The 20,000-nt window shown below is 46.4% G+C and overlaps 2 protein-coding genes across 2 annotated transcripts in view; both read left to right on the top strand.

The window, feature by feature from the left end:
- Positions 1 to 6,631, top strand: part of cnsta (consortin, connexin sorting protein a) — a gene marked incomplete at its 5' end in the record, with an annotated part of 37,347 nt that extends 30,716 nt beyond the window's left edge. Inside the window, 2 exons of the mRNA XM_080850284.1 lie at positions 2,998 to 3,142; positions 3,698 to 6,631. Coding sequence (XP_080706410.1) covers positions 2,998 to 3,142; positions 3,698 to 3,906 — 354 coding nt within the window. The 3' untranslated portion in view covers positions 3,907 to 6,631. The remainder of the gene's footprint in view (positions 1 to 2,997; positions 3,143 to 3,697) is intronic.
- An 819-nt stretch (positions 6,632 to 7,450) lies between these two features.
- Positions 7,451 to 19,089, top strand: sccpdha.1 (saccharopine dehydrogenase a, tandem duplicate 1). Its single transcript, XM_080850647.1, has 12 exons — positions 7,451 to 7,725; positions 8,994 to 9,106; positions 9,619 to 9,699; positions 9,991 to 10,120; positions 10,595 to 10,644; positions 11,196 to 11,326; positions 12,173 to 12,290; positions 12,986 to 13,105; positions 15,477 to 15,533; positions 16,130 to 16,241; positions 16,835 to 16,916; positions 17,480 to 19,089. The coding sequence occupies exons 1-12, from the start codon at positions 7,527 to 7,529 to the stop codon at positions 17,568 to 17,570; spliced, it is 1,284 nt and encodes a 427-aa protein (XP_080706773.1). The 5' UTR covers positions 7,451 to 7,526; the 3' UTR covers positions 17,571 to 19,089.
- Positions 19,090 to 20,000: the final 911 nt, after the last annotated feature.

Here is a 20,000-nt window from a genome sequence, read left to right as displayed (position 1 = left end):
TCAGATTATGTATTGCATGCACTTGGCTTAGTGTTTATTTGACCACGACCCCTGCATGACCCCTGTAGGGTTTTCTGATGACAGTCCCAAAGAAGCTTTATCCCCTACTATTCATCATCTTGCCTCGGAAGTTAGGCACAGGACCTTTCCTTTGAAACGTGTCTCTGGGGGTTGTCATGGCGAGCTGTGCTTCCTGACTGCCTTCCATCACGGGGTTGTCTGTCAACACCGTTTAATAGAAGCGGATCTTTGGGACTGGAGAACTCGAGGAGCCCCAAGCGAGACAGACCTATTGTGGAACCGGGGGGAAAAAAGGTGCTCGTTGTTAAGAAGGTAGCGTACGCTTTCAATTAGGCCACACGACCCAGGCCAAAAAAGGTCTTGTCTGAGAGAAATGTGTGGAATGGCTAAAAATGCCATGAGACCCAGCCTAGACACACACACACACACACACACACACACACACACACACACACACACACACACACACACACACACACACACCACCTTTATTCTTATAGTCCTGTATGCAGCTGGGTTGTGCTGAGTGCACATGGAGGCCCCAGCTGGCTAATCCTGGGAGAAAAGGGGCCGGCCAGCCTGAGTTCTCTGCCCCGACTGATAAAGTGTGGCTGGGTAACGCTTCTCTCTCCCCCCCCCCTCCCCGGTGAAAGGTGCTGACGGCTCATTTTTCATTTCGGCACACGGAGGTGAGGTGCTGATCCAATGTCACTCTACATCCGACTGTGTGTGTGTGTGTGTGTGTGTGTGTGTGTGTGTGTGTGTGTGTGTGTGTGTGTGTGTGTGCAGATGTCTGCTATACTCACCACCCACCTTTACTGTGGACGTGCACACACTCTCCCCCCTCTCTCTCTCTCTCTCCCTCTCTCTCTCTCCCTCTCTTTCTCTCTCTCTCTCCACATAAATCAGTTGTGGGTATCAATACTGTTCATAAAAAACCTTGTTTCCTGTTTGGTTGTACTGTACCGTATCTCAGCAACCTTGTGTTCCGTTAACCTGTTCTCTGGCTGACTTTGGGCTCGATACGTTAACACCTAGGGCTGATGGACCGGCAGGGCAAAGGATGAAGTGCTCTAGTTAACATTCCGTTCGATCTGCCTGAAGCTCGACCCTTTAGGAGTATGTAATAGTAGTAGTTCCCATATGAATAAGAGGGAGCAGGTAGCCCAGCAGCTGATGAATGTAGAAAGTGTGTGTGTGTGTGTGTGTGTGTGTGTGTGTGTGTGTGTGTGTGTGTGTGTGTGTGTGTGTGTGTGTGTGTGTGTGTGTGTGTGTGTGTGTGTGTGTGTGTGTGTGTGTGTGTGTGTGTGTGTGTGTGTGTGTGTGTGTGTGTGTGTGTGTGTGTGTGTGTGTGTGTGTTGGTGTGTGTGTGTCTGTGTGTGTGTGTATGTGGTGTGTCTGTGTCTGTGTCTGTGTCTGTGTCTGTGTCTGTGTCTGTGTCTGTGTCTGTGTCTGTGTCTGTGTCTGTGTCCTCTTCTGTATGCCCAGGGCCAGTGGGCTGTAGTGCTGCCTGTGTGTGGTTCTGTTAGTTTGTTCACGGGCTTCTTTCTCTGGGTCAGTGGCGGACCCGATCAGCACTCCTCAGGTTTCGGCCTGGTCTGGTCAAGCCCGACCGGAGGGAGGCGGGCACATGCAGATACTGGAGGTGACCTCCCCGCGACCTTTACTGTTGCTTGGGCCGGTCGGCTGGTGATGTAACAGTGACCCTGCATTCCCACCTGTGTGTGTCTGTGTGTGTGTGTGTGTGTGTGTGTGTGTGTGTGTGTGTGTGTGTGTGTGTGTGTGTGTGTGTGCGTATCTGCAGCCTGTTTCCTCTCTGCATTATTAACGGTGGAGGAAAGATTTCCCTCGAGCCGAGCTGCTATAGCCGTGGCGTCTCCACTGGTGTTTGCAACACACACACACACACACACACACACACACACACACACACACACACACACACACACACACCTACACACACACACACACACACACACACACACACACACACACACACACACACACACACACACACACACACACGTCTGTTTTGTCTGTTTTGGGTCGCTACGTAATAAGCAACGTTTGTTGTGGGCTCCTGACCCGTATTTGTTGGTTTATTTGGTGGTTGCAGCTGCGGAGGCTGCTGTAGCTGTAGTTGTTGAATGTAGGCCTCGTCAGAGTGTTGGAAGAGCTTGTGTTGGGAAATATGGTGATACTTTGTGGTCCACACACACACAGTGGTCAATTTATGACACACTGCCCCCAAGTGGTGAAATATGGTCAGAACACCCTGTGAGTTGCACCTCCCTGCAGTCTTAGTGTAGTGTTCTTTCCTATCGGGCCTCCTTTAAAATCGAGACCTTTTTTTCTGTTTCTCAAGTACTGCGTGACTGAGTGCCATTACTGCGGTTGAGTGTGTGCTCCGACTGTCATACCAGCCACCCTGGGTCTGTGGTGCTGTAGGCAGAATGCAGGTTTGGCACACAGTAGACCCAGGAGTGAGGCCAGGTCTGAGGCCAGATCTGAGGCCAGGTGTGGTGACCGCACTATTTCCATTCTTCATGTCGCATATTGATCGGCCAGGTCTGAGAACAGGAGTGATGAGGCCAGGTCTGAGGCCAGGTCTGAGGCCAGGTCTGAGGCCAGGTGTGGTGACCGCTCTCCTTCCATTCTTTATGTCACACATTGATCGGCCAGAGTTAGGACGCAGTGCTCTAGCCTAGGATCACTTCCTGTACTGTGCTGCTGTGAGACTGAGATTTCAGTACTTCCTGTTTTAACTCCTACTCTCCTCTCTCCTCTCTCCTCTCTCTCTCTCTCTCTCTCTCTCTCTCTCTCTCTCTCTCTCTCTCTCTCTCTCTCTCTCTCTCTCTCTCTCTCTCTCTCTCTCTCTCTCTCTCTCTCTCTCTCTCTCTCTCCCTCTCCCTCTCCCTCTCTCCCTCTCTCTCTCCCTCCCTCCCTCTCTCTCTCTCTCTCTCTCTCTCTCCTCAGATCGCCCCCTCCTCAGGTCTGGTCTCCATCCTAAAGAGACGCCTCTCTCTAGAGGAGGCCAACTCCTCTCGGCCCGCCCCCAAACCCAAGGCCCTCACCAAGCGCAAGGTCCGCTTCAGGGAGCCCGACGACGGCTTCGACCAAGGTGAACACCTCCCACGCTCTATAGGGATAGATATGCCCTATAGATTCAATTAAATTAAATTTAATTTATATAGCGCCAAAATAATAACATTGTCTCAAGGCGGTTTACCGAGCCCAGTGCCTGGCTGGATATATAGTAGCTTTGGGTGAGTGAGGTTAGACTTGGCAATTATCCTGAGTAAAATAGTAGTTTTGGTTAGATTAAGGTTAGATTTGGCAACTATCCTGAGTAAAGTATTAGTTTTGGGTGAGTGAGGTTAGATTTGGCAATTATCCTCCTGAGTAAAGTAGTAGCTTTGGGTGAGTGAGGTTAGATTTGGCAATTATCCTGAGTAAAATAGTAGTTTTGGTTAGATTAAGGTTAGATTTGGCAATTATCCTGAGGAAAGTAGTAGTTTTGGGTGAGTGAGGTTAGATTTGGCAATTTATCCTAAGTTATGTAGTAGTTTTGGTGAGTGAGGTTAGATTTGGCAATTATCCTAAGTTATATAGTAGTTTTGGGTGAGTGAGGTTAGAGTTGTCGTATCTTACCCAAACGTATGCCTTTCCCCTGCAGATGAAGTGAGCGGAGACTCGTGGGTGCTCCTCCTCCTCCTGTGTCTGGCTACCGTGGTGATCAGTGTGGGCGGGACGGCGCTGTACTGCACGGTGGGCGACGCCCAGTCCAGCGTCTGCACGGACTTCTCCCACAACATGGACTTCTACGTTCAACAGGTCCAGCGAGGCATGGCCGAACTCAAACACTGGTTCTCCCCCAGCTCATAGCGTGGCTGGGGCAGCAGAGGGACCTTCAGAGAAAGATAGATGTGCGTGCGGGCGTGCGCGTGGGCACGTGTGTGTGTGGGGGCACGCGTGTGTGTGTGTGTGTGTGTGTGTGTGTGTGTGTGTGTGTGTGTGTGTGTGTGTGTGTGTGTGTGTGTGTGTGTGTGTGTGTGTGTGTGTGTGTGTGTGTGTGTGTGTGTGTGTGTGTGTGTGTGTGTGTGTGTATAGAGTACAAACTGAGGCCCTTTCCCTAAACGTTTTTAAAGACACTGAACCGCCCTGTATGTTGTATGTCTCAGGGTTAGCATGTAGCGAACACCCAGAAGAAATCATCTTAGCCTGGCAGCTGAGGCCTTCTCCAGCGCCTGAGCGCCCCCTGCTGTTTGATTGGTGTAAAGGCACGAGTGGGTTCCTGCACAGAAACCCACAGAGGTGAAGGCAACGCTTCTGGGAGGACGGCCCATGGGGCTGTTTACTGAGCACAACACACACATCACCACAAGGCTGTCAGCTTTACAGAGGGGATTCCACACGCAACCATGGAAACCCTCAACAGGAAGCAGCCGATTGGCCAGTTTCAGAATGATGCAGCTAAATGTTTACTGCCACCTCAAACCTTGAAATGAACATTCTGATCAGTTCGGATGTGCTTTTATTTGTTTTAGTTTTTTTTTTTCTTTTTCTTCTTTTTTTTTTTTTCCTCGGATATTGTTTTTGATTTTAGACATCAATCCACTTTAAACGGAAGGCCAGCTGGCATTCACTAATAAGCAGCGCGGAGCCTGGAGGTAGCATCGTCCACTCATTGATACGGGACTGCGGCAGGGACGAGGAAAGCAATATGTGTCTCTTTCGAAGAATGTTTTTGATGCTATATTCTAAAGACTAGTACGGTACTACAGACAGAGCATATGTACCTGTATAAGTGGTGAAGACCACTGGTTCAGGACGTCGTCTCTATCGTTACGCTTACAATTGATGTTATTCTTAATGGTGTCAGTACGAAGAATGCATACTCTTCACTCGTACGTCTATGTATGCTACTGCGATGGAAGGAATTGATACCATTTGATTTGTATTATTTTTCCCTCAGATTGAGATTGTGTTATATTTGTCTTTTAGTCTTGGATTTGTGTCCTTGTTAATGTACTGCTAGGTGACAATGCACAGACGTGTACTTTCCTTCTTTTTTTTTTTCCTCTCTAAACCAAGTCAAACTAGATTCTGTGACAATAGGCGTGTTTCCATTAACCGGCATAATGCGCAATTTGAATAGTGAATTTTGAAAAAAAAAAAAAAATCTGATATCGCAAAACACATGTAAACGCTCGCATAGGATGGTTTTTCAGACAAGGCAACAATATTTGGCAAAATGAAAATGGAAACATTTTAAGCAAGTATTTAAGTGAGACACGTGACACTACGTTAAAAAACATTACGCGTTTTATGAGGTCTAACAAGAAGACAACAATTATTCTTACTGTTGGTTCGAGATAAAGAAATTAGCCTACTGCAAATCTAGAGAACAAGCTACAACAAAATGCAAATATTTATGAGGATCATCGGTTGCCTCACAATAATAATGACGTGCATCACATGCCCTAGAACTCATCGCCCAAGATTATTATCGAGGATTATTCGATTATTCGATCACTATCACGCCTATTTGTGGATGCAATAGAAATTAAAGTGCCAAGACTTATCAGATCTTGGAGATCCGTTGCCATGTTTACCTGGAATGACTATCGCCAGAGGAGAACCCCAAGCTTTAAGCCCATAATATTACTCAATGGAAACACAGACCATTCGCAATTGTGTTCAAAAACCTTGCTTTTAATTTTGCGCAAAACTGCAATGGAAACCCGCCTAATGAGAGCATGTAGGCCAATAGGAAGATGAGGTTAGTCCTTGTAGAGGAAGCCTGGATGGATAGGGTTCGAATACACATAAGCGTTTTTTTTAAAACGGGACGCTAGAAAATGCATTGATTCTTATGGTATGGCGCGCTTTCACGCGAAGAAAAAAAAAAACGCTTATGTGTATTCGAACCCATAGGGAGCGGTCTGCAGCAGGGCTGCTTCATTTAGAAAGAGGTCTGCATCGCTTCAGCTATGAAGGCTAGACAGGTGGGTTGGCCTGTATGTGTTTGTTTCCTCTTAATTTGCACGTGTTGCCTGGCTGGCTCAGGCAACAGTCTTAATCAGAGTGTGCATTTAATGACGTATTTATTTAATGTACAGTAGTGGAAAGCTTTGTGGAAAGAAACAACTTAAAAAAAAAAGAACATTGAAATACGCATGTCCTCTTTTTTTTTCACTACCTGGACGCTATGTGGGTATTACCTTTCTCTCTCTCTCTCTCTCTCTCGCACGCTCTCTCTCGCTCTCACTTTCTTCCTTTCTTTCTTTCTTTCTTCCTTTCTTTTCTTCCCCTCCATCTGCTAGTAGCAGGGCTGCTCGTGAAAAGAACTGTCCAATGGAGGAAAAAAAATTGCTTCTTTAAAATGTCTGTTATGGGACTGACATACTTGTTTTTCTGAAGGGTTTACCATGTTTTAGTTTTTTAAACTGTAAATATTACGCAAATATTACAAATTTTTAACGTCCTTATCTGATTTTCATTGTCTTTTCTTTAAGGTATTGGGCTTCTGAAATGTAAAGGTTATGGTATGGGATGCTGATACCTTTTTCCTCTGGTAAATAAATCTTATTGTTGGGACTGAATTGTCTCTTGTTGTCTTCTTGTGCTTTCTATCCATTGCATTTTGTTTGTTTGTTTACGATGAATAAATACTTCTATTTTATAACAAACCAATAAGTGATCATGAGAAAAGAGACTGTGTTAAAGTCAAAGCTCTATTCTTTTCGCTGATTCATATAATATGAATACTTTATTTTTAAATAGCACTTTTATAGAAACTCAAAGACGCTTAAATACCAGATCTAATACCACATAGTCTATAAGCCACATAACCTTTAATTGCAGTCTCCTGTGTGGATGTAGGCCCACTTTGCTGAACATCGCATTGCCTGGAACAGGTCCAACTGCACTTGATGGGAAAATTAGTCTTTTAAGCAGTCTACCAGTCATGAGTTCCTGTGATACAAGATCTAGTGAAGTGCATGTGACTGTTCATATGGGGTTTTGCAAACCTACTGAACTAATGATGCCAGTATATTGTTTATTCATTTGGCCACATGTTGGCTAAGACCCATTAAAATAGGGTACACATGTGCCTGGACCGTTTGAGAGAGGAGGCTGAAGAGTACAATACTTATCACGGTATTGATGTAAAGTTTCTTGTAGAAGAATGAAACGAATGCAAAAGATAATATGAATTCAAGTGAATACAATTATGTATTGTTTTGAATATACACTGAAAGTGCGTAACAATGTGAGCGAGAGTGCCCGTGACATTGAGCCACAGCCACCCCAGTCCTGAAACGGACAAATCAGGCGGCACTTAGTCATTGGCCTGCGCAGGGCAACCATCGCAGGCTCATCCAATCGGATTACAGGCCAAGTATCGTCTGTGGTGCTACGGAAGTACAGAGACGCAGTCAAGTTGAGCACCTCGCACTTGCACGCTGAATCTCTGATCTGTCAGATCTTAACCTGCAAGCATGGCGATGGTCAGTACATCCTCTGCGAGACCCTATCATATCATTATATTTGGAGCTTCGGGATTTACCGGACAGTTTGTCATTGAAGAAGTCGCACGGACAGCATCGGAGGGTCCGAAGGGGAGCTTGAAATGGGCTGTCGCCGGGAGGAGTAAGCAAAAGCTGGAAAAAGTTCTAGAACAGGCCGCTGAAGTGCTCGGTATGTATTCCATGCTAACTTATTTGAACATTTGCACAAATTAAGTATTTTAATGTATGTCATGACTCCGCTACATAGTCACATATAAGACAGAGTTTGCAGGGAAGATGTGTGTTGCGACGCTAGCGCGATAGCATAGTTAGTCAATTAACATGACTTGTGTATAGGTGAAGGGTTAGCTATCTACCAGGAGCTTCTTACAGTGACAGTGGTTTATGCCAGGGAGTCGCTTTAATTCTAAAGCTAAACCAGAGCTGAAGCAGCAAGGGAATTATTGATGTGAATCAAACTACACATCGGATTAAGTTTAGCATCGGATTAAATTAGCTCGTTTAAGTGAGCTTCCTTAGGGCTCAGATACACATACGCGTTTTTGTAAAAACGCGACGCTAGGAAATGCATTGATTCCTATGGTACGGGGCGCTTTGCGTGAAAGCGCGCCGTACCATAGGAATCAATGTATTTCCTAGCGTCGCGTTTTTAACAAAACGCGTATGTGTATCTGAGCCCTTAGAATGCACTCGAGCAGACCCACTGTGCAAAACTGAACTCTATGCTCACGGCCTGGCAAATCAATGACATGGTTGTGCCACGAATTAAGGCACTACCCTAATTATGTGGACAACAAGTCTTTTGTGAATGTAGCAACCGAGAGATAGGGATTCACTTAAGCAGGAGATTTAAGGGAGCGTCTCCGATTGAAGTTCACACAAACGACGAGCAACCTTTTAGACTCCGGCTATGAAGCCAGAGTAGGACTAAGGCTAATGCTGTCTGGATGTGGTTCAGCTGAATGCAGACTTTGATGTCAGCGAAGGTTTGGTCTTCGGCCACAGGCGGACCCTCTCTAGGGAGGGTCTGTCAGGCTTATACTGAACGGCAGCTGCTGGAAAAACAATGATCCGACACGATTACTGCCATCCCGTAATCAGCACACTACCTAGCCGGGTTGGCATGGTTTATTTCTCCTAAATAAAGCCGTTTATTTCTTTCCATGGTTTATGGCGAACCTCTCCTGCGGCACTTTATGCCTGGTGTACAATAAATAAGATGACCGTCTTGATTACTGTATAATAGTGTCGCTGTTAGAACACCTCTTCTGCCTTTGGCCTTAACTCCTTTAGTCTATGGTGTGTGTGTGTGTAGTGTTCATCCTGTTGTGTATGTAGTAGTCATTCGACTTGACTGACTGGTGATACCAGTTGAATTTGCATAGCTGTCACCGAGGTGATGACACAACTGACCTGTCTCTGTCTCTGCCTTGTCAGGTAAGCCGGAGCTGAAGTCAGAGGTGGACATCATCGTGGCTGATATCGGCGAACCGGACTCCTTGGCTGCCATGTGCAAACAGGGCGTGATTGTTCTCAACTGTGTGGGCCCTGTAAGTGTACAGCACAGTGTTTGATTGTTTCCAGTTCAGATGATTCTGGCCAGCCAGCGCCCTCTACCAGCATGGCCTGACTTACTAGTCTGTGGAGGCCATTGATCTTGAATGGACAATGACTGGCAGAATAGTGCGTATGACCCCTTACAACATGACATGAATGGCTGACCATGGCATGACTATGTCGAAAGCAAAGCTTGCACACATCCACGGGTAGAGTGCCACACACACACACACACACACACACACACACAAGGTTGTGAAAGCCACTATCATTAGTCCTGATGGCAATCACAGTTGGACTCTGCACCAGTGGCCTGGCCTGGCCATGTTCACACTCTTAGACAATACAGATGAAACAGGGTTACTGTGTACACATTATAGAACTGGACAGTTAAGCTGACCACACACTTCTGATGGCTGTAGTGCCTGTATCAGGTCCAATATGGCCGTATGAGGATGCGGTTGCGTGACTCTAAGAATGCCTTTCCTTCTCCTTTGTCTAACAGTACCGCTTCTTTGGCGAGCCTGTGGTCAAGGCCTGCGTGGAGAATGGAGCACACACTATTGACATCTGTGGGGAGCCTCAGGTACGACTCAGTCACAAGTATTCACATCTAATGCACAGGCTCCAAATATCTCCTTCTGTCATAGATGCTATTATTATTGTTGTTGTTGTTGTTATTATTGTTGTAATTATTATTATAAGCTAACAGCCTAGTGATTAAGGGCTCCGGGGTCAGTTCAATCTGCCCTTACTCAAGCATCAGCTACTCTTGTAATTTGGTTGGATGTCTCCTGTCTGTGATTATTTTGGTGAACTTACTGAGTGTCAACAGCTGAATCTGAGTGTCCTAAAACAACACAATGTGTGTCTGTAGTTCCTAGAGGGGATGCAGTTGAACTACCACAACCAGGCTTCAGAGAAGGGAGTCTACGTCGTCGGCAGCTGTGGCTTTGACTCCATACCTGCCGACATGGGTGTGCTGTACACCAGGGACCAGTTCAAAGGTACCGAGACGTCACCGCTCTTACTTTTCTTGTTTGTTTGTTTGTTTGTTTGATCTGTTCCTGCATGGTGACGTAGACGTCAGTTATGCTCTGTTCGTGAAAGGTGACGTAGACGTCAGTTATGCTCTGTTTCTGAATAGTAACGTAGACGTCAGTAATGCTCTGTTCGTGAAAGGTGACGTAGACCTCAGTTATGCTCTGTTTCTGAATGGTGATGTAGACGTCAGTTATGCTCTGTTTCTGAAAAGTAGCGTAGACGTCAGTAATGCTCTGTTCGTGAATAGTAACGTAGCTGTCAGTTATGCTCTGTTTCTGAAAAGTAACGTAGACGTCAGTAATGCTCTGTTCCTGCATGGTGATGTAGACGTCAGTACGGCTCAGTTTCCAGAGGTCTTTGCTCCCCTTTTTCTTCTGATGCGTAAAGTTTACACAAAGCATTAACATGGAGATGACTCGTGCATTCCTGATTCACAGGCACTCTCACGGCGGTGGAGAGCTTTCTGACTGTCGGCTTCGGACCAGAGGTAAACATTCTGTGTCTGTGTCTGTGTCTGTGTCTGTGTGTGTGTCTGTGTCTGTGTCTGTGTCTGTGTCTGTGTCTGTCTGTCTGTGTCTGTCTGTGTCTGTCTGTGTCTGTGTCTGTGTCTGTGTCTGTGTCTGTGTCTGTGTCTGTGTCTGTCTTCACCTGTTCTGTTCGTTGACCTTGAGACTACTGTAGGCTGACCTCCTCCTCCCTCTCTCTCTCCACTTCTCTCTCCCCTCCCTCTCCACCTCTCTCTCTTTCTCTTCTCTTCTCTTCTCCTCTCCTCTCCTCTTTCCTCCACCTCTCTCTCTCTCTCCACCTCTCTCCCCTCCCTCTCCACCTCCCTCTCTCTCTCTTCTCCTCTCCTCTCTCTCCACCTCTCTCTCTCCTCCTCCCCCTCCCTCTCTCCACCTCTCTCCTCCCCCTTTCTCTCTCCTCCTCTCCTCTCTCTCCACCTCTCTCTCTCCTCCTCCCCCTCCCTCTCTCCACCTCTCTCCTCCCCCTCTCTCTCTCCTCCTCCACCCTCTCTCTCTCTCTTGTTTCCTTGCCCAGGGGGGTTGCGTCCACGACGGCACCTGGCATTCGGCCATCTACGGCTTTGCAGACGGCCCCAAGCTCCGCGGCCTGAGGAAAAAGTTTGGATACCAGCCCCTGCCCGTCGTTGGGGCAAAGATAAAGAGGAGGTGGGTGCAGCGTTGGTGCTTGGGGCAGCGTTGGTGCTCGGGGCAGCGTTGGGGCAGCGTTGGTGCTCTGGGCAGGGTTGGTGCTTGGGGCAGCGTTGGGGCAGCGTTGGGGCAGCGTTGGTGCTCGTGTCTGTGTTGGTGCTTGGGGCAGCGTTGGTGCTTGGGGCAGCGTTGGGGCAGCGTTGGTGCTCGTGTCTGTGTTGGTGCTTGGGGCAGCGTTGGTGCTCGGGGCAGCGTTGGTGCTCGGGGCAGCGTTGGTGCTTGGGTCAGCGTTGGTGCTCGGGGCAGCGTTGGTGCTTGGGACAGCGTTGGTGCTTGGGACAGCGTTGGTGCTTGGGGCAGCGTTGGTGCTTGGGGCAGCGTTGGTGCTTGGGGCAGCGTTGGTGCTCGGGGCAGTGTTGGTGCTCGGGACAGCGTTGGTGCTCGGGACAGCGTTGGCGCTCGGGTCTGTGTTGGGCAACAGGTCCCAAGTTCAAGTAGGATACATGAGTTAGGGGGTGTGGAGGAGAAGGGGAGAGGTCAGGCATGTGATTGATGGAGGTACTATGTTTCCTTAACATTGTTCTACAGTCAGTTAAACTGAAATATTTGATCAGTTCTATATATTTGGGAACCAATGCTCTCGGGGTCTGTTTGTGTGGGTGATGTGTCTGTTTGTGGGGGTGATGTGTCTGTTTGTGTGGGTGATGTGTCTGTTTGTGTGGGTGATGAGTCTGTCTGTTTGTGTGGGTGATGTGTCTGTTTGTGTGGTCTCTGGGTCTGTTTGTGTGGGCGATGTGTCTGTGTGGGTGATCTGTCTGCACGAGTAAATGACTGTGTGTTCATGTGTTCCTTGCCCCGCCACAGGAGTGCGCTGTTCTTCAGTAACGAGGTGGAGCAGTACGCGGTGCCCTTCATGGGGGCAGACGTGTCCGTGGTGAAGCGGTCCCAGCGCTTCCTGGTAGAGGAACATAAGGAGAACCCAGTGAGTCACCTACCGAGCACTTAGCGTCTGCAGCTCACCTACCAAGCACTTAGCGTCTGCAGCTAACCTACCAAGCAATTAGCGTCTGCAGCTAACCTACCAAGCACTTAGCGTCTGCAGCTAACCTACCTAGCACTTAGCGTCTGCAGCTAACCTACCAAGCACTTAGTGTCTGCAGCTAACCTACCTAGCACTTAGCGTCTGCAGCTAACCTACCTAGCACTTAGTGTCTGCAGCTAACCTACCTAGCACTTAGTGTCTGCAGCTAACTCATCAAACAATCCATTTGTGATCAGTTTAAAATGGTTGTCTAGGAGCATATAGGAGTTTGATGGAGTACTCCTTCTTTTCAGTGAGCACTGTATCTACAGTATTTGTATCTATTTCTGTATCTATAGCTACTTAGACGCCTTCCTTCTTTCACGTTTCTTTCCCTATTTATATATAATTCCATGAATGTTCAATGTTCATGAACACCATTGCTCACCTAATCCTGTCTGAATCCAGCCAGCCTGTTCCCCACAGTTAGCGCCCATTAGTTCCTCAGGGATTTCTCTAAGGGGCTTTTCTGATGGATGTTATTTGTGATGTTGTTGAGATTGACGTAGCATAGAGGGGTTTTATTGGGACCACCCAGCAGTGGTTGTGCTGTAGTTCTTGCTGTAGCGGCCTCTTTCTCTGTCTCCACTCCTCAGGTGCAGTATGGAGCTTACGCAGGCATCGGCGGAGTGTCCTCCATTGTGAAGCTCATGTTTGCTGGCATGATGTTCTGGTTCCTGGTGAAGTTCAGCTTTGGGAAGAACCTTCTCATAAAGGTAGGGGGGTCAAGAACCTTCTCATTAAGGTAGGGGGTCAAGAACCTTCTCATTAAGGTAGGGGGGGCAAGAACCTTCTCATAAAGGTAGGGGGTCAAGAACCTTCTCATTAAGGTAGGGGGTCAAGAACCTTCTCATTAAGGTAGGGGGGTCAAGAACCTTCTCATTAAGGTAGGGGGTCAAGAACCTTCTCATTAAGGTAGGGGGGTCAAGAACCTTCTCATTAAGGTAGGGGGTCAAGAACCTTCTCATTAAGGTAGGGGGGTCAAGAACCTTCTCATTAAGGTAGGGGGGGCAAGAACCTTCTCATTAAGGTAGGGGGGTCAAGAACCTTCTCATTAAGGTAGGGGGTCAAGAACCTTCTCATTAAGGTAGGGGGTCAAGAACCTTCTCATTAAGGTAGGGGGGTCAAGAACCTTCTCATTAAGGTAGGGGGGTCAAGAACCTTCTCATTAAGGTAGGGGGTCAAGAACCTTCTCATTAAGGTAGGGGGGGTCAAGAACCTTCTCATTAAGGTAGGGGGTCAAGAACCTTCTCATTAAGGTAGGGGGTCAAGAACCTTCTCATTAAGGTAGGGGTCAAGAACCTTCTCATTAAGGTAGGGGGGTCAAGAACCTTCTCATTAAGGTAGGGGGGTCAAGAACCTTCTCATTAAGGTAGGGGGGTCAAGAACCTTCTCATTAAGGTAGGGGGTCAAGAACCTTCTCATTAAGGTAGGGGGGTCAAGAACCTTCTCATTAAGGTAGGGGGGGCAAGAACCTTCTCATTAAGGTAGGGGGGTCAAGAACCTTCTCATTAAGGTAGGGGGTCAAGAACCTTCTCATTAAGGTAGGGGGTCAAGAACCTTCTCATTAAGGTAGGGGGGTCAAGAACCTTCTCATTAAGGTAGGGGGTCAAGAACCTTCTCATTAAGGTAGGGGGGGTCAAGAACCTTCTCATTAAGGTAGGGGGTCAAGAACCTTCTCATTAAGGTAGGGGGTCAAGAACCTTCTCATTAAGGTAGGGGTCAAGAACCTTCTCATTAAGGTAGGGGGGTCAAGAACCTTCTCATTAAGGTAGGGGGGTCAAGAACCTTCTCATTAAGGTAGGGGGTCAAGAACCTTCTCATTAAGGTAGGGGGGTCAAGAACCTTCTCATTAAGGTAGGGGGGTCAAGAACCTTCTCATTAAGGTAGGGGGTCAAGAACCTTCTCATTAAGGTAGGGGGTCAAGAACCTTCTCATTAAGGTAGGGGGTCAAGAACCTTCTCATTAAGGTAGGGGGGTCAAGAACCTTCTCATTAAGGTAGGGGGGTCAAGAACCTTCTCATTAAGGTAGGGGGTCAAGAACCTTCTCATTAAGGTAGGGGGTCAAGAACCTTCTCATTAAGGTAGGGGGGTCAAGAACCTTCTCATTAAGGTAGGGGGTCAAGAACCTTCTCATTAAGGTAGGGGGGTCAAGAACCTTCTCATTAAGGTAGGGGGTCAAGAACCTTCTCATTAAGGTAGGGGGTCAAGAACCTTCTCATTAAGGTAGGGGGGTCAAGAACCTTCTCATTAAGGTAGGGGGTCAAGAACCTTCTCATTAAGGTAGGGGGGTCAAGAACCTTCTCATTAAGGTAGGGGGTCAAGAACCTTCTCATTAAGGTAGGGGGGTCAAGAACCTTCTCATTAAGGTAGGGGGGGCAAGAACCTTCTCATTAAGGTAGGGGGGTCAAGAACCTTCTCATTAAGGTAGGGGGGTCAAGAACCTTCTCATTAAGGTAGGGGGGGCAAGAACCTTCTCATTAAGGTAGGGGGGTCAAGAACCTTCTCATTGAGGTAGGGGGGTCAAGAACCTTCTCATTAAGGTAGGGGGGGGGGGTCAAGAACCTTCTCATTAAGGTAGGGGGGGGGGGGTCAAGAACCTTCTCCTTAAGGTAGGGGGGGGGGGTCAAGAACCTTCTCATTAAGGTAGGGGGGGGGGTCAAGAACCTTCTCATTAAGGTAGGGGGTCAAGAACCTTCTCATTAAGGTAGGGGGGGGGGGTCAAGAACCTTCTCATTAAGGTAGGGGGTCAAGAACCTTCTCATTAAGGTAGGGGGGGGGGGTCAAGAACCTTCTCATTAATGTAGGGGGTCAAGAACCTTCTCATTAAGGTAGGGGGTCATGGCAAGATCCAAATGTATTCAGACATTCTCTACATATTTGTGTGTTTCTTCGATGTCTATTATTATGTGCATGTAATTTCTCTGTGCACGTTATGTATTTGCTGTAAAGCACTTTGAGCTGCATTATTGTGCATGAAAGGTTCTATATAAATGAAGTTTTAATTATTATTATTATTACAGGATACACTACAAAAGCTAATATATGTCTGGATTTGAAACTCTGTCTGATCTTTTTTTCTTACAGTATCCAGAGTTTTTCAGTTTTGGTATGTTCTCCAAGGCTGGTCCAACCAGAAAGCAGGTATGACTCCTACCCAACACGTAAATTACATTTATTTTGGCCAATGCCCATTCAGCACACATTCCAGTCAGTTGTCTGAGCTGTAGAAGCGGGTCTGTTCCGGTCCCTGACACAGAGGTGGCATAATGTGTATTCTTCCAGGGTTTTCTGTATGATGATGATGATGATGATTAAACTTCATCATTGTGTGACTAAATGTAGGAAGAAGTAATTCCGAATTGTTCTCAAAAAACTAAACTTTTCAGCAGAACATCCTGCTATAGCTGTACCTTCTACAGCTATATAAGGCAGGTGCCCCTGAGACCGTTAGTATGATGACTGAATATATTCTGTTCATTTTACATATCTCTTTCTTACTGTACATATCTTATTTATTCACTTATTCCACTTTACATATGAACATACTCTTTTATTTTTGCACATAAACATAAACTCTTTTTGCACATAAACTTTTATTGCTATTTACCACTTCTGGTTGGATGCTAAACTGCATTTCGTTGTCTCAGTTTTTGTACTCTGTGCAATGACAATAAAGTTGAATCTTATCTAATCTAATCTAATCTATTCTTCTGTGTTTTTCTCCTGTGGTTCTTCAGATGGAGGGGTCCTCATTCCGCTTTGCATTCTACGGCGAGGGTTACACCGACGGACAGGACCCCAGCCAGGGGAAACCCAACGCCAAGATCCGCACCCTCGTGCAAGGACCAGGTATGGGGTGTCGTCCAGACAGCAGAGAAGCACACTGACACTGTTAATACATTCTTAGCCATTATGGTTTGTATGTGTGTTGGTGGGTAGGGAGGGGGAGGTTTGGTCAGAACATGATTTTAACTTAAACCACAGGATGATCCATATACCATCTCACATAATTGTATTTAATTGACATAACTGTGTAGAAATCTGTTTTCACTTTGACACTAAAGAGGGCTTTTTTGTGATTTTCTTTGTCCAAAAAGCCAACTTATATCAAACATGACTGATTTATAAAAGCAATTAAAGGGTAAAAACATCCAAGGGGGTGAATGTAGATGTTCATATTATGCCAGTGATGCTCCACCACCACATATCCCATGTTGTCCATCGTGCTGCAGAAACACTGGAGGCTTATGACTGATTTATTTTGTTTTGATTTCTTTTCTCTTATTTAGTTCAAATTAGATTTATAAAGATTTTACAGTGGATGCTGTTATGAGTTATAGAGATGAGCCTAATACAGTAATGCTGTTTCTCTCTCCTGTTAGATTAATGTGTGTTAGAGATGAGCCTAATACACTAGATGATGTTTCTCTCCTGTCCTGCAGAGGCTGGATATGTAGCCACTCCCATAGCCATGGTCCAGTGCGCCCTCACCATCCTGAACGAGCCAGAGTCCCTTCCTAAGACGTACGTATACTCTGACACACACACACACACACACACACACGTCATCTTTCACCATGCTGCCGTCTCACCACACTTAGTCAATAGAGCTGATTGACACCCACTGACTCAGGCTTCTCCAGGCAAACAGCTGCAAATGGACATTTGATTTTTGTAGATACCTTAAAATAAGTGCAACTATGAACAACTAATTAACCCCCACAATTAGCTGCGATTTCATCACCTTTTTCCTTCTGAAGACTGAAGCTTGTGATAATGGATATTTAAATGTAGAAAACACATAATTAATTCAAAATAATCAACACAGTTTTCCAGGCCATAATGGACTGTCCGCTTGAACGGCATAGGTGTTATATGTGTAGCATGTAAAGTGTGAAGTTATTTGAATGGACCAACATCTTCATCCACAAATATTGAATTTGATGAAGTTTATCTCTTGGTAAAGTAGTGGTGGGAACCCTAACTATCCACGTGCAGCCTAATGATCCCGTGTGTGTGTCATGTGTGTGTCATGTGTGTGTCATGTGTGTGTCATGTGTGTGTCATGTGTGTGTCATGTCTTGCAGGGGAGGAGTGTATTCTCCGGGAGCAGCCTTCGCCAAGACCAGCCTGATCGAGCGCCTGGACAAGCATGGCATCAAGTTCTCCGTGGTCTGAGGGCCCAGCACCCCTCAACCCTCACCCCGCTCAGAAGCAACCCCCCCCCCCCTCACTTACCCCATCAGCTCGATCTGATTGGGGGAAACATCTCAAGGCACTTCACCTTCCCTGTGTCTAATCAATGGTTGTTTTATTGGTTTGGTTGTTTTTTTGGTTTGTTCTTTTGCAGTCTTCCAAGCTTCCGGTTGCTCAGTAGATGGGTGTCTTTGCCCTCCTCTGTGTGTGTGTGTGTGTGTGTGTGTGTGTGTGTGTGTGGATGGGTACTACTGCAGATCCAGTACTTTCCCCATCCGTGTCTGAAGCGTACGGGTGTGTGTGTGTGTGTGTGTGTGTGTGTGTGTTCACATGACAAGTCAAGATGTAACTTATTTTGATACTCTACTGAGAGGAAAAAAGGAGATTAACGAAGGATTAATCAGCCCTCCCTAAACTAAGGTTTAAAATAAAAAAAGAGGAATGCATAAAAAGTTTTGATAAAACTTTCACATTTATTTACTATGTAATAGTGACCAAAATGGCCATTCTCGTTGTTGTTGGGACCTAGCAGGGTGAACATGATGTCCAGGTAAAATCATAACGGTGTGGGTAATTGATTGATTGATTGATTGATTGATTGATTTATTTAAGCCTCGGAAGACACATTGAGGATAAAGATCCTCATTTTCAATGGTGCCGAGGGTACAATAGCAGTTAATACATTGGGGAAAATATAGAAATAAATACAAAAAATAAAATAAATATGCATATAAAATAGATGCAGATAAGATAATGCAGATGATGATGATATGTGTGGGGCTAGTGAGCTGGAGCTGGAAGGCTGGGGCCTGTTCTCAGACCTGTGTGTGTGTGTGTGTGTGTGTGTGTGTGTGTGTGTGTGTGTGTGTGTGTGTGTGTGTGTGTGTGTGTAATGCAGATGATGATATGTGTGGGGCTAGTGAGCTGGAGCTGGAAGGCTGTGGCCTGTTCTCAGACGTGTGTGTGTGTGTGTGTGTGTGTGTGTGTGTGTGTGTGTGTGTGTGTGTGTGTGTGTGTGTGTGTGTGTGTGTGTGTGTGTGTGTGTGTGTGTGTGTGTGTGTGTGTGTGTGTGTGTGTGTGTGTGTAATGCAGATGATGATGATATGTGTGGGGCTAGTGAGCTGGAGCTGGAAGGCTGGGGCCTGTTCTCAGACCTGTGTGTGTGTGTGTGTGTGTGTGTGTGTGTGTGTGTGTGTGTGTGTGTGTGTGTGTGTGTGTGTGTGTGTGTGTGTAATGCAGATGATGATATGTGTGGGACTAGTGAGCTGGAGCTGGAAGGCTGGGGCCTGTTCTCAGACCTGTGTGTGTGTGTGTGTGTGTGTGTGTGTGTGTGTGTGTAATGCAGATGATGATATGTGTGGGACTAGTGAGCTGGAAGGCTGGGGCCTGTCTCTCTGACCTGTGGAGACCTGTATACTAGTCTGCTTCTTCTCTGCCCTGTGGAGACCTGTGTACTAGTCTGTGCTTCTTTTCTGTTTGCCTGCTATTGCTGTGGCTTGGAGTTCAACAAAATAATAAAAGAATGGATATGCACTAGTCCACTTGTGTCTGCCCCTGGGTCATTGGGGGAAACAAAATGGCTGTTTTATATATGTAAGGGATAATGTATAGAACGCAGGTCATTGTCGGGAAAATAAGCCCCGACAGGGCGAACAGCACCCCGACGCGAAGCGAAGGGGTGTTGATTCACCGTGAAGGGGCTTATTTTCCCGACAATGACCGGCGTTCTATACATTATCCCGCTTATTATACGGCTAAAACTAAAAAAAATACTTAACACAGTGTGTCTTTTTACAATGTATTTGCTTTTGTTACTATACGTAGTGAGGTTAAAAAGCAGAGAAATAGTTCGCCAAAGACGTTGAACTTCAAAGACAGTTGAACATTCTTTAGAACACAGCTGCTCAACCGTCCGCTGAAACTCCCTTGATAAGTTACCGTACTACTTGCGGAGTGCTACGAAAGATGTGAATCAGAGGCAAAAAGGCCACTTTCCTTGACAGCGGTCATTAACTGCATAGCAACGGTCAGTTATCGGAAAATAGTTGACCGCAGAACGTTGGGAAGCCCCATTCAAGTGAATGGAGCATTCTACAGCATTAAGAAGAGCCGTGTAATAAATATACATACACACGTGCACAAGCGATAGTTCATTTCCTTTCTTATATATACAGTATATATTTAAGCAATAAGGTTCGAGAGGCAGTACGGTATCGTCAATAATGTACTTGTTTGAGGGAGTTGTTAGGCCCGACGCGCAGCGGAGGGCCGGCAAACCCTCGAACAAGTACATTATTGACGATACCGTACTGACTCGAGTACCTTATTGCTTTTATAACACGGTTGCCAGCGACTCCAAAATATTAAGTACAATTAAAGTAAACAGTAAGCTGCCTTTCAGGACAAAAAAGG

The sequence above is a fragment of the Sprattus sprattus genome, assembly GCF_963457725.1.
Source record: "Sprattus sprattus genome assembly, chromosome: 13".
Taxonomy (NCBI): Eukaryota; Metazoa; Chordata; class Actinopteri; order Clupeiformes; family Clupeidae; genus Sprattus; species Sprattus sprattus.
Note: the sequence above shows the minus strand (reverse complement) of the source record. Positions and strands in the feature narration are given on the sequence as shown.

Excerpts from the sequence above, each read along its gene's own strand:
- sccpdha.1 (XM_080850647.1), top strand. The coding sequence starts at position 7,527 with ATGGCGATGGTCAGTACATCCTCTGCGAGACCCTATCATATCATTATA. Across the intron at positions 10,121-10,594 it reads CACCAGGGACCAGTTCAAAG|GCACTCTCACGGCGGTGGAG; the intron begins GTACCGAGACGT and ends CCTGATTCACAG. Across the intron at positions 15,534-16,129 it reads CTGGTCCAACCAGAAAGCAG|ATGGAGGGGTCCTCATTCCG; the intron begins GTATGACTCCTA and ends GTGGTTCTTCAG.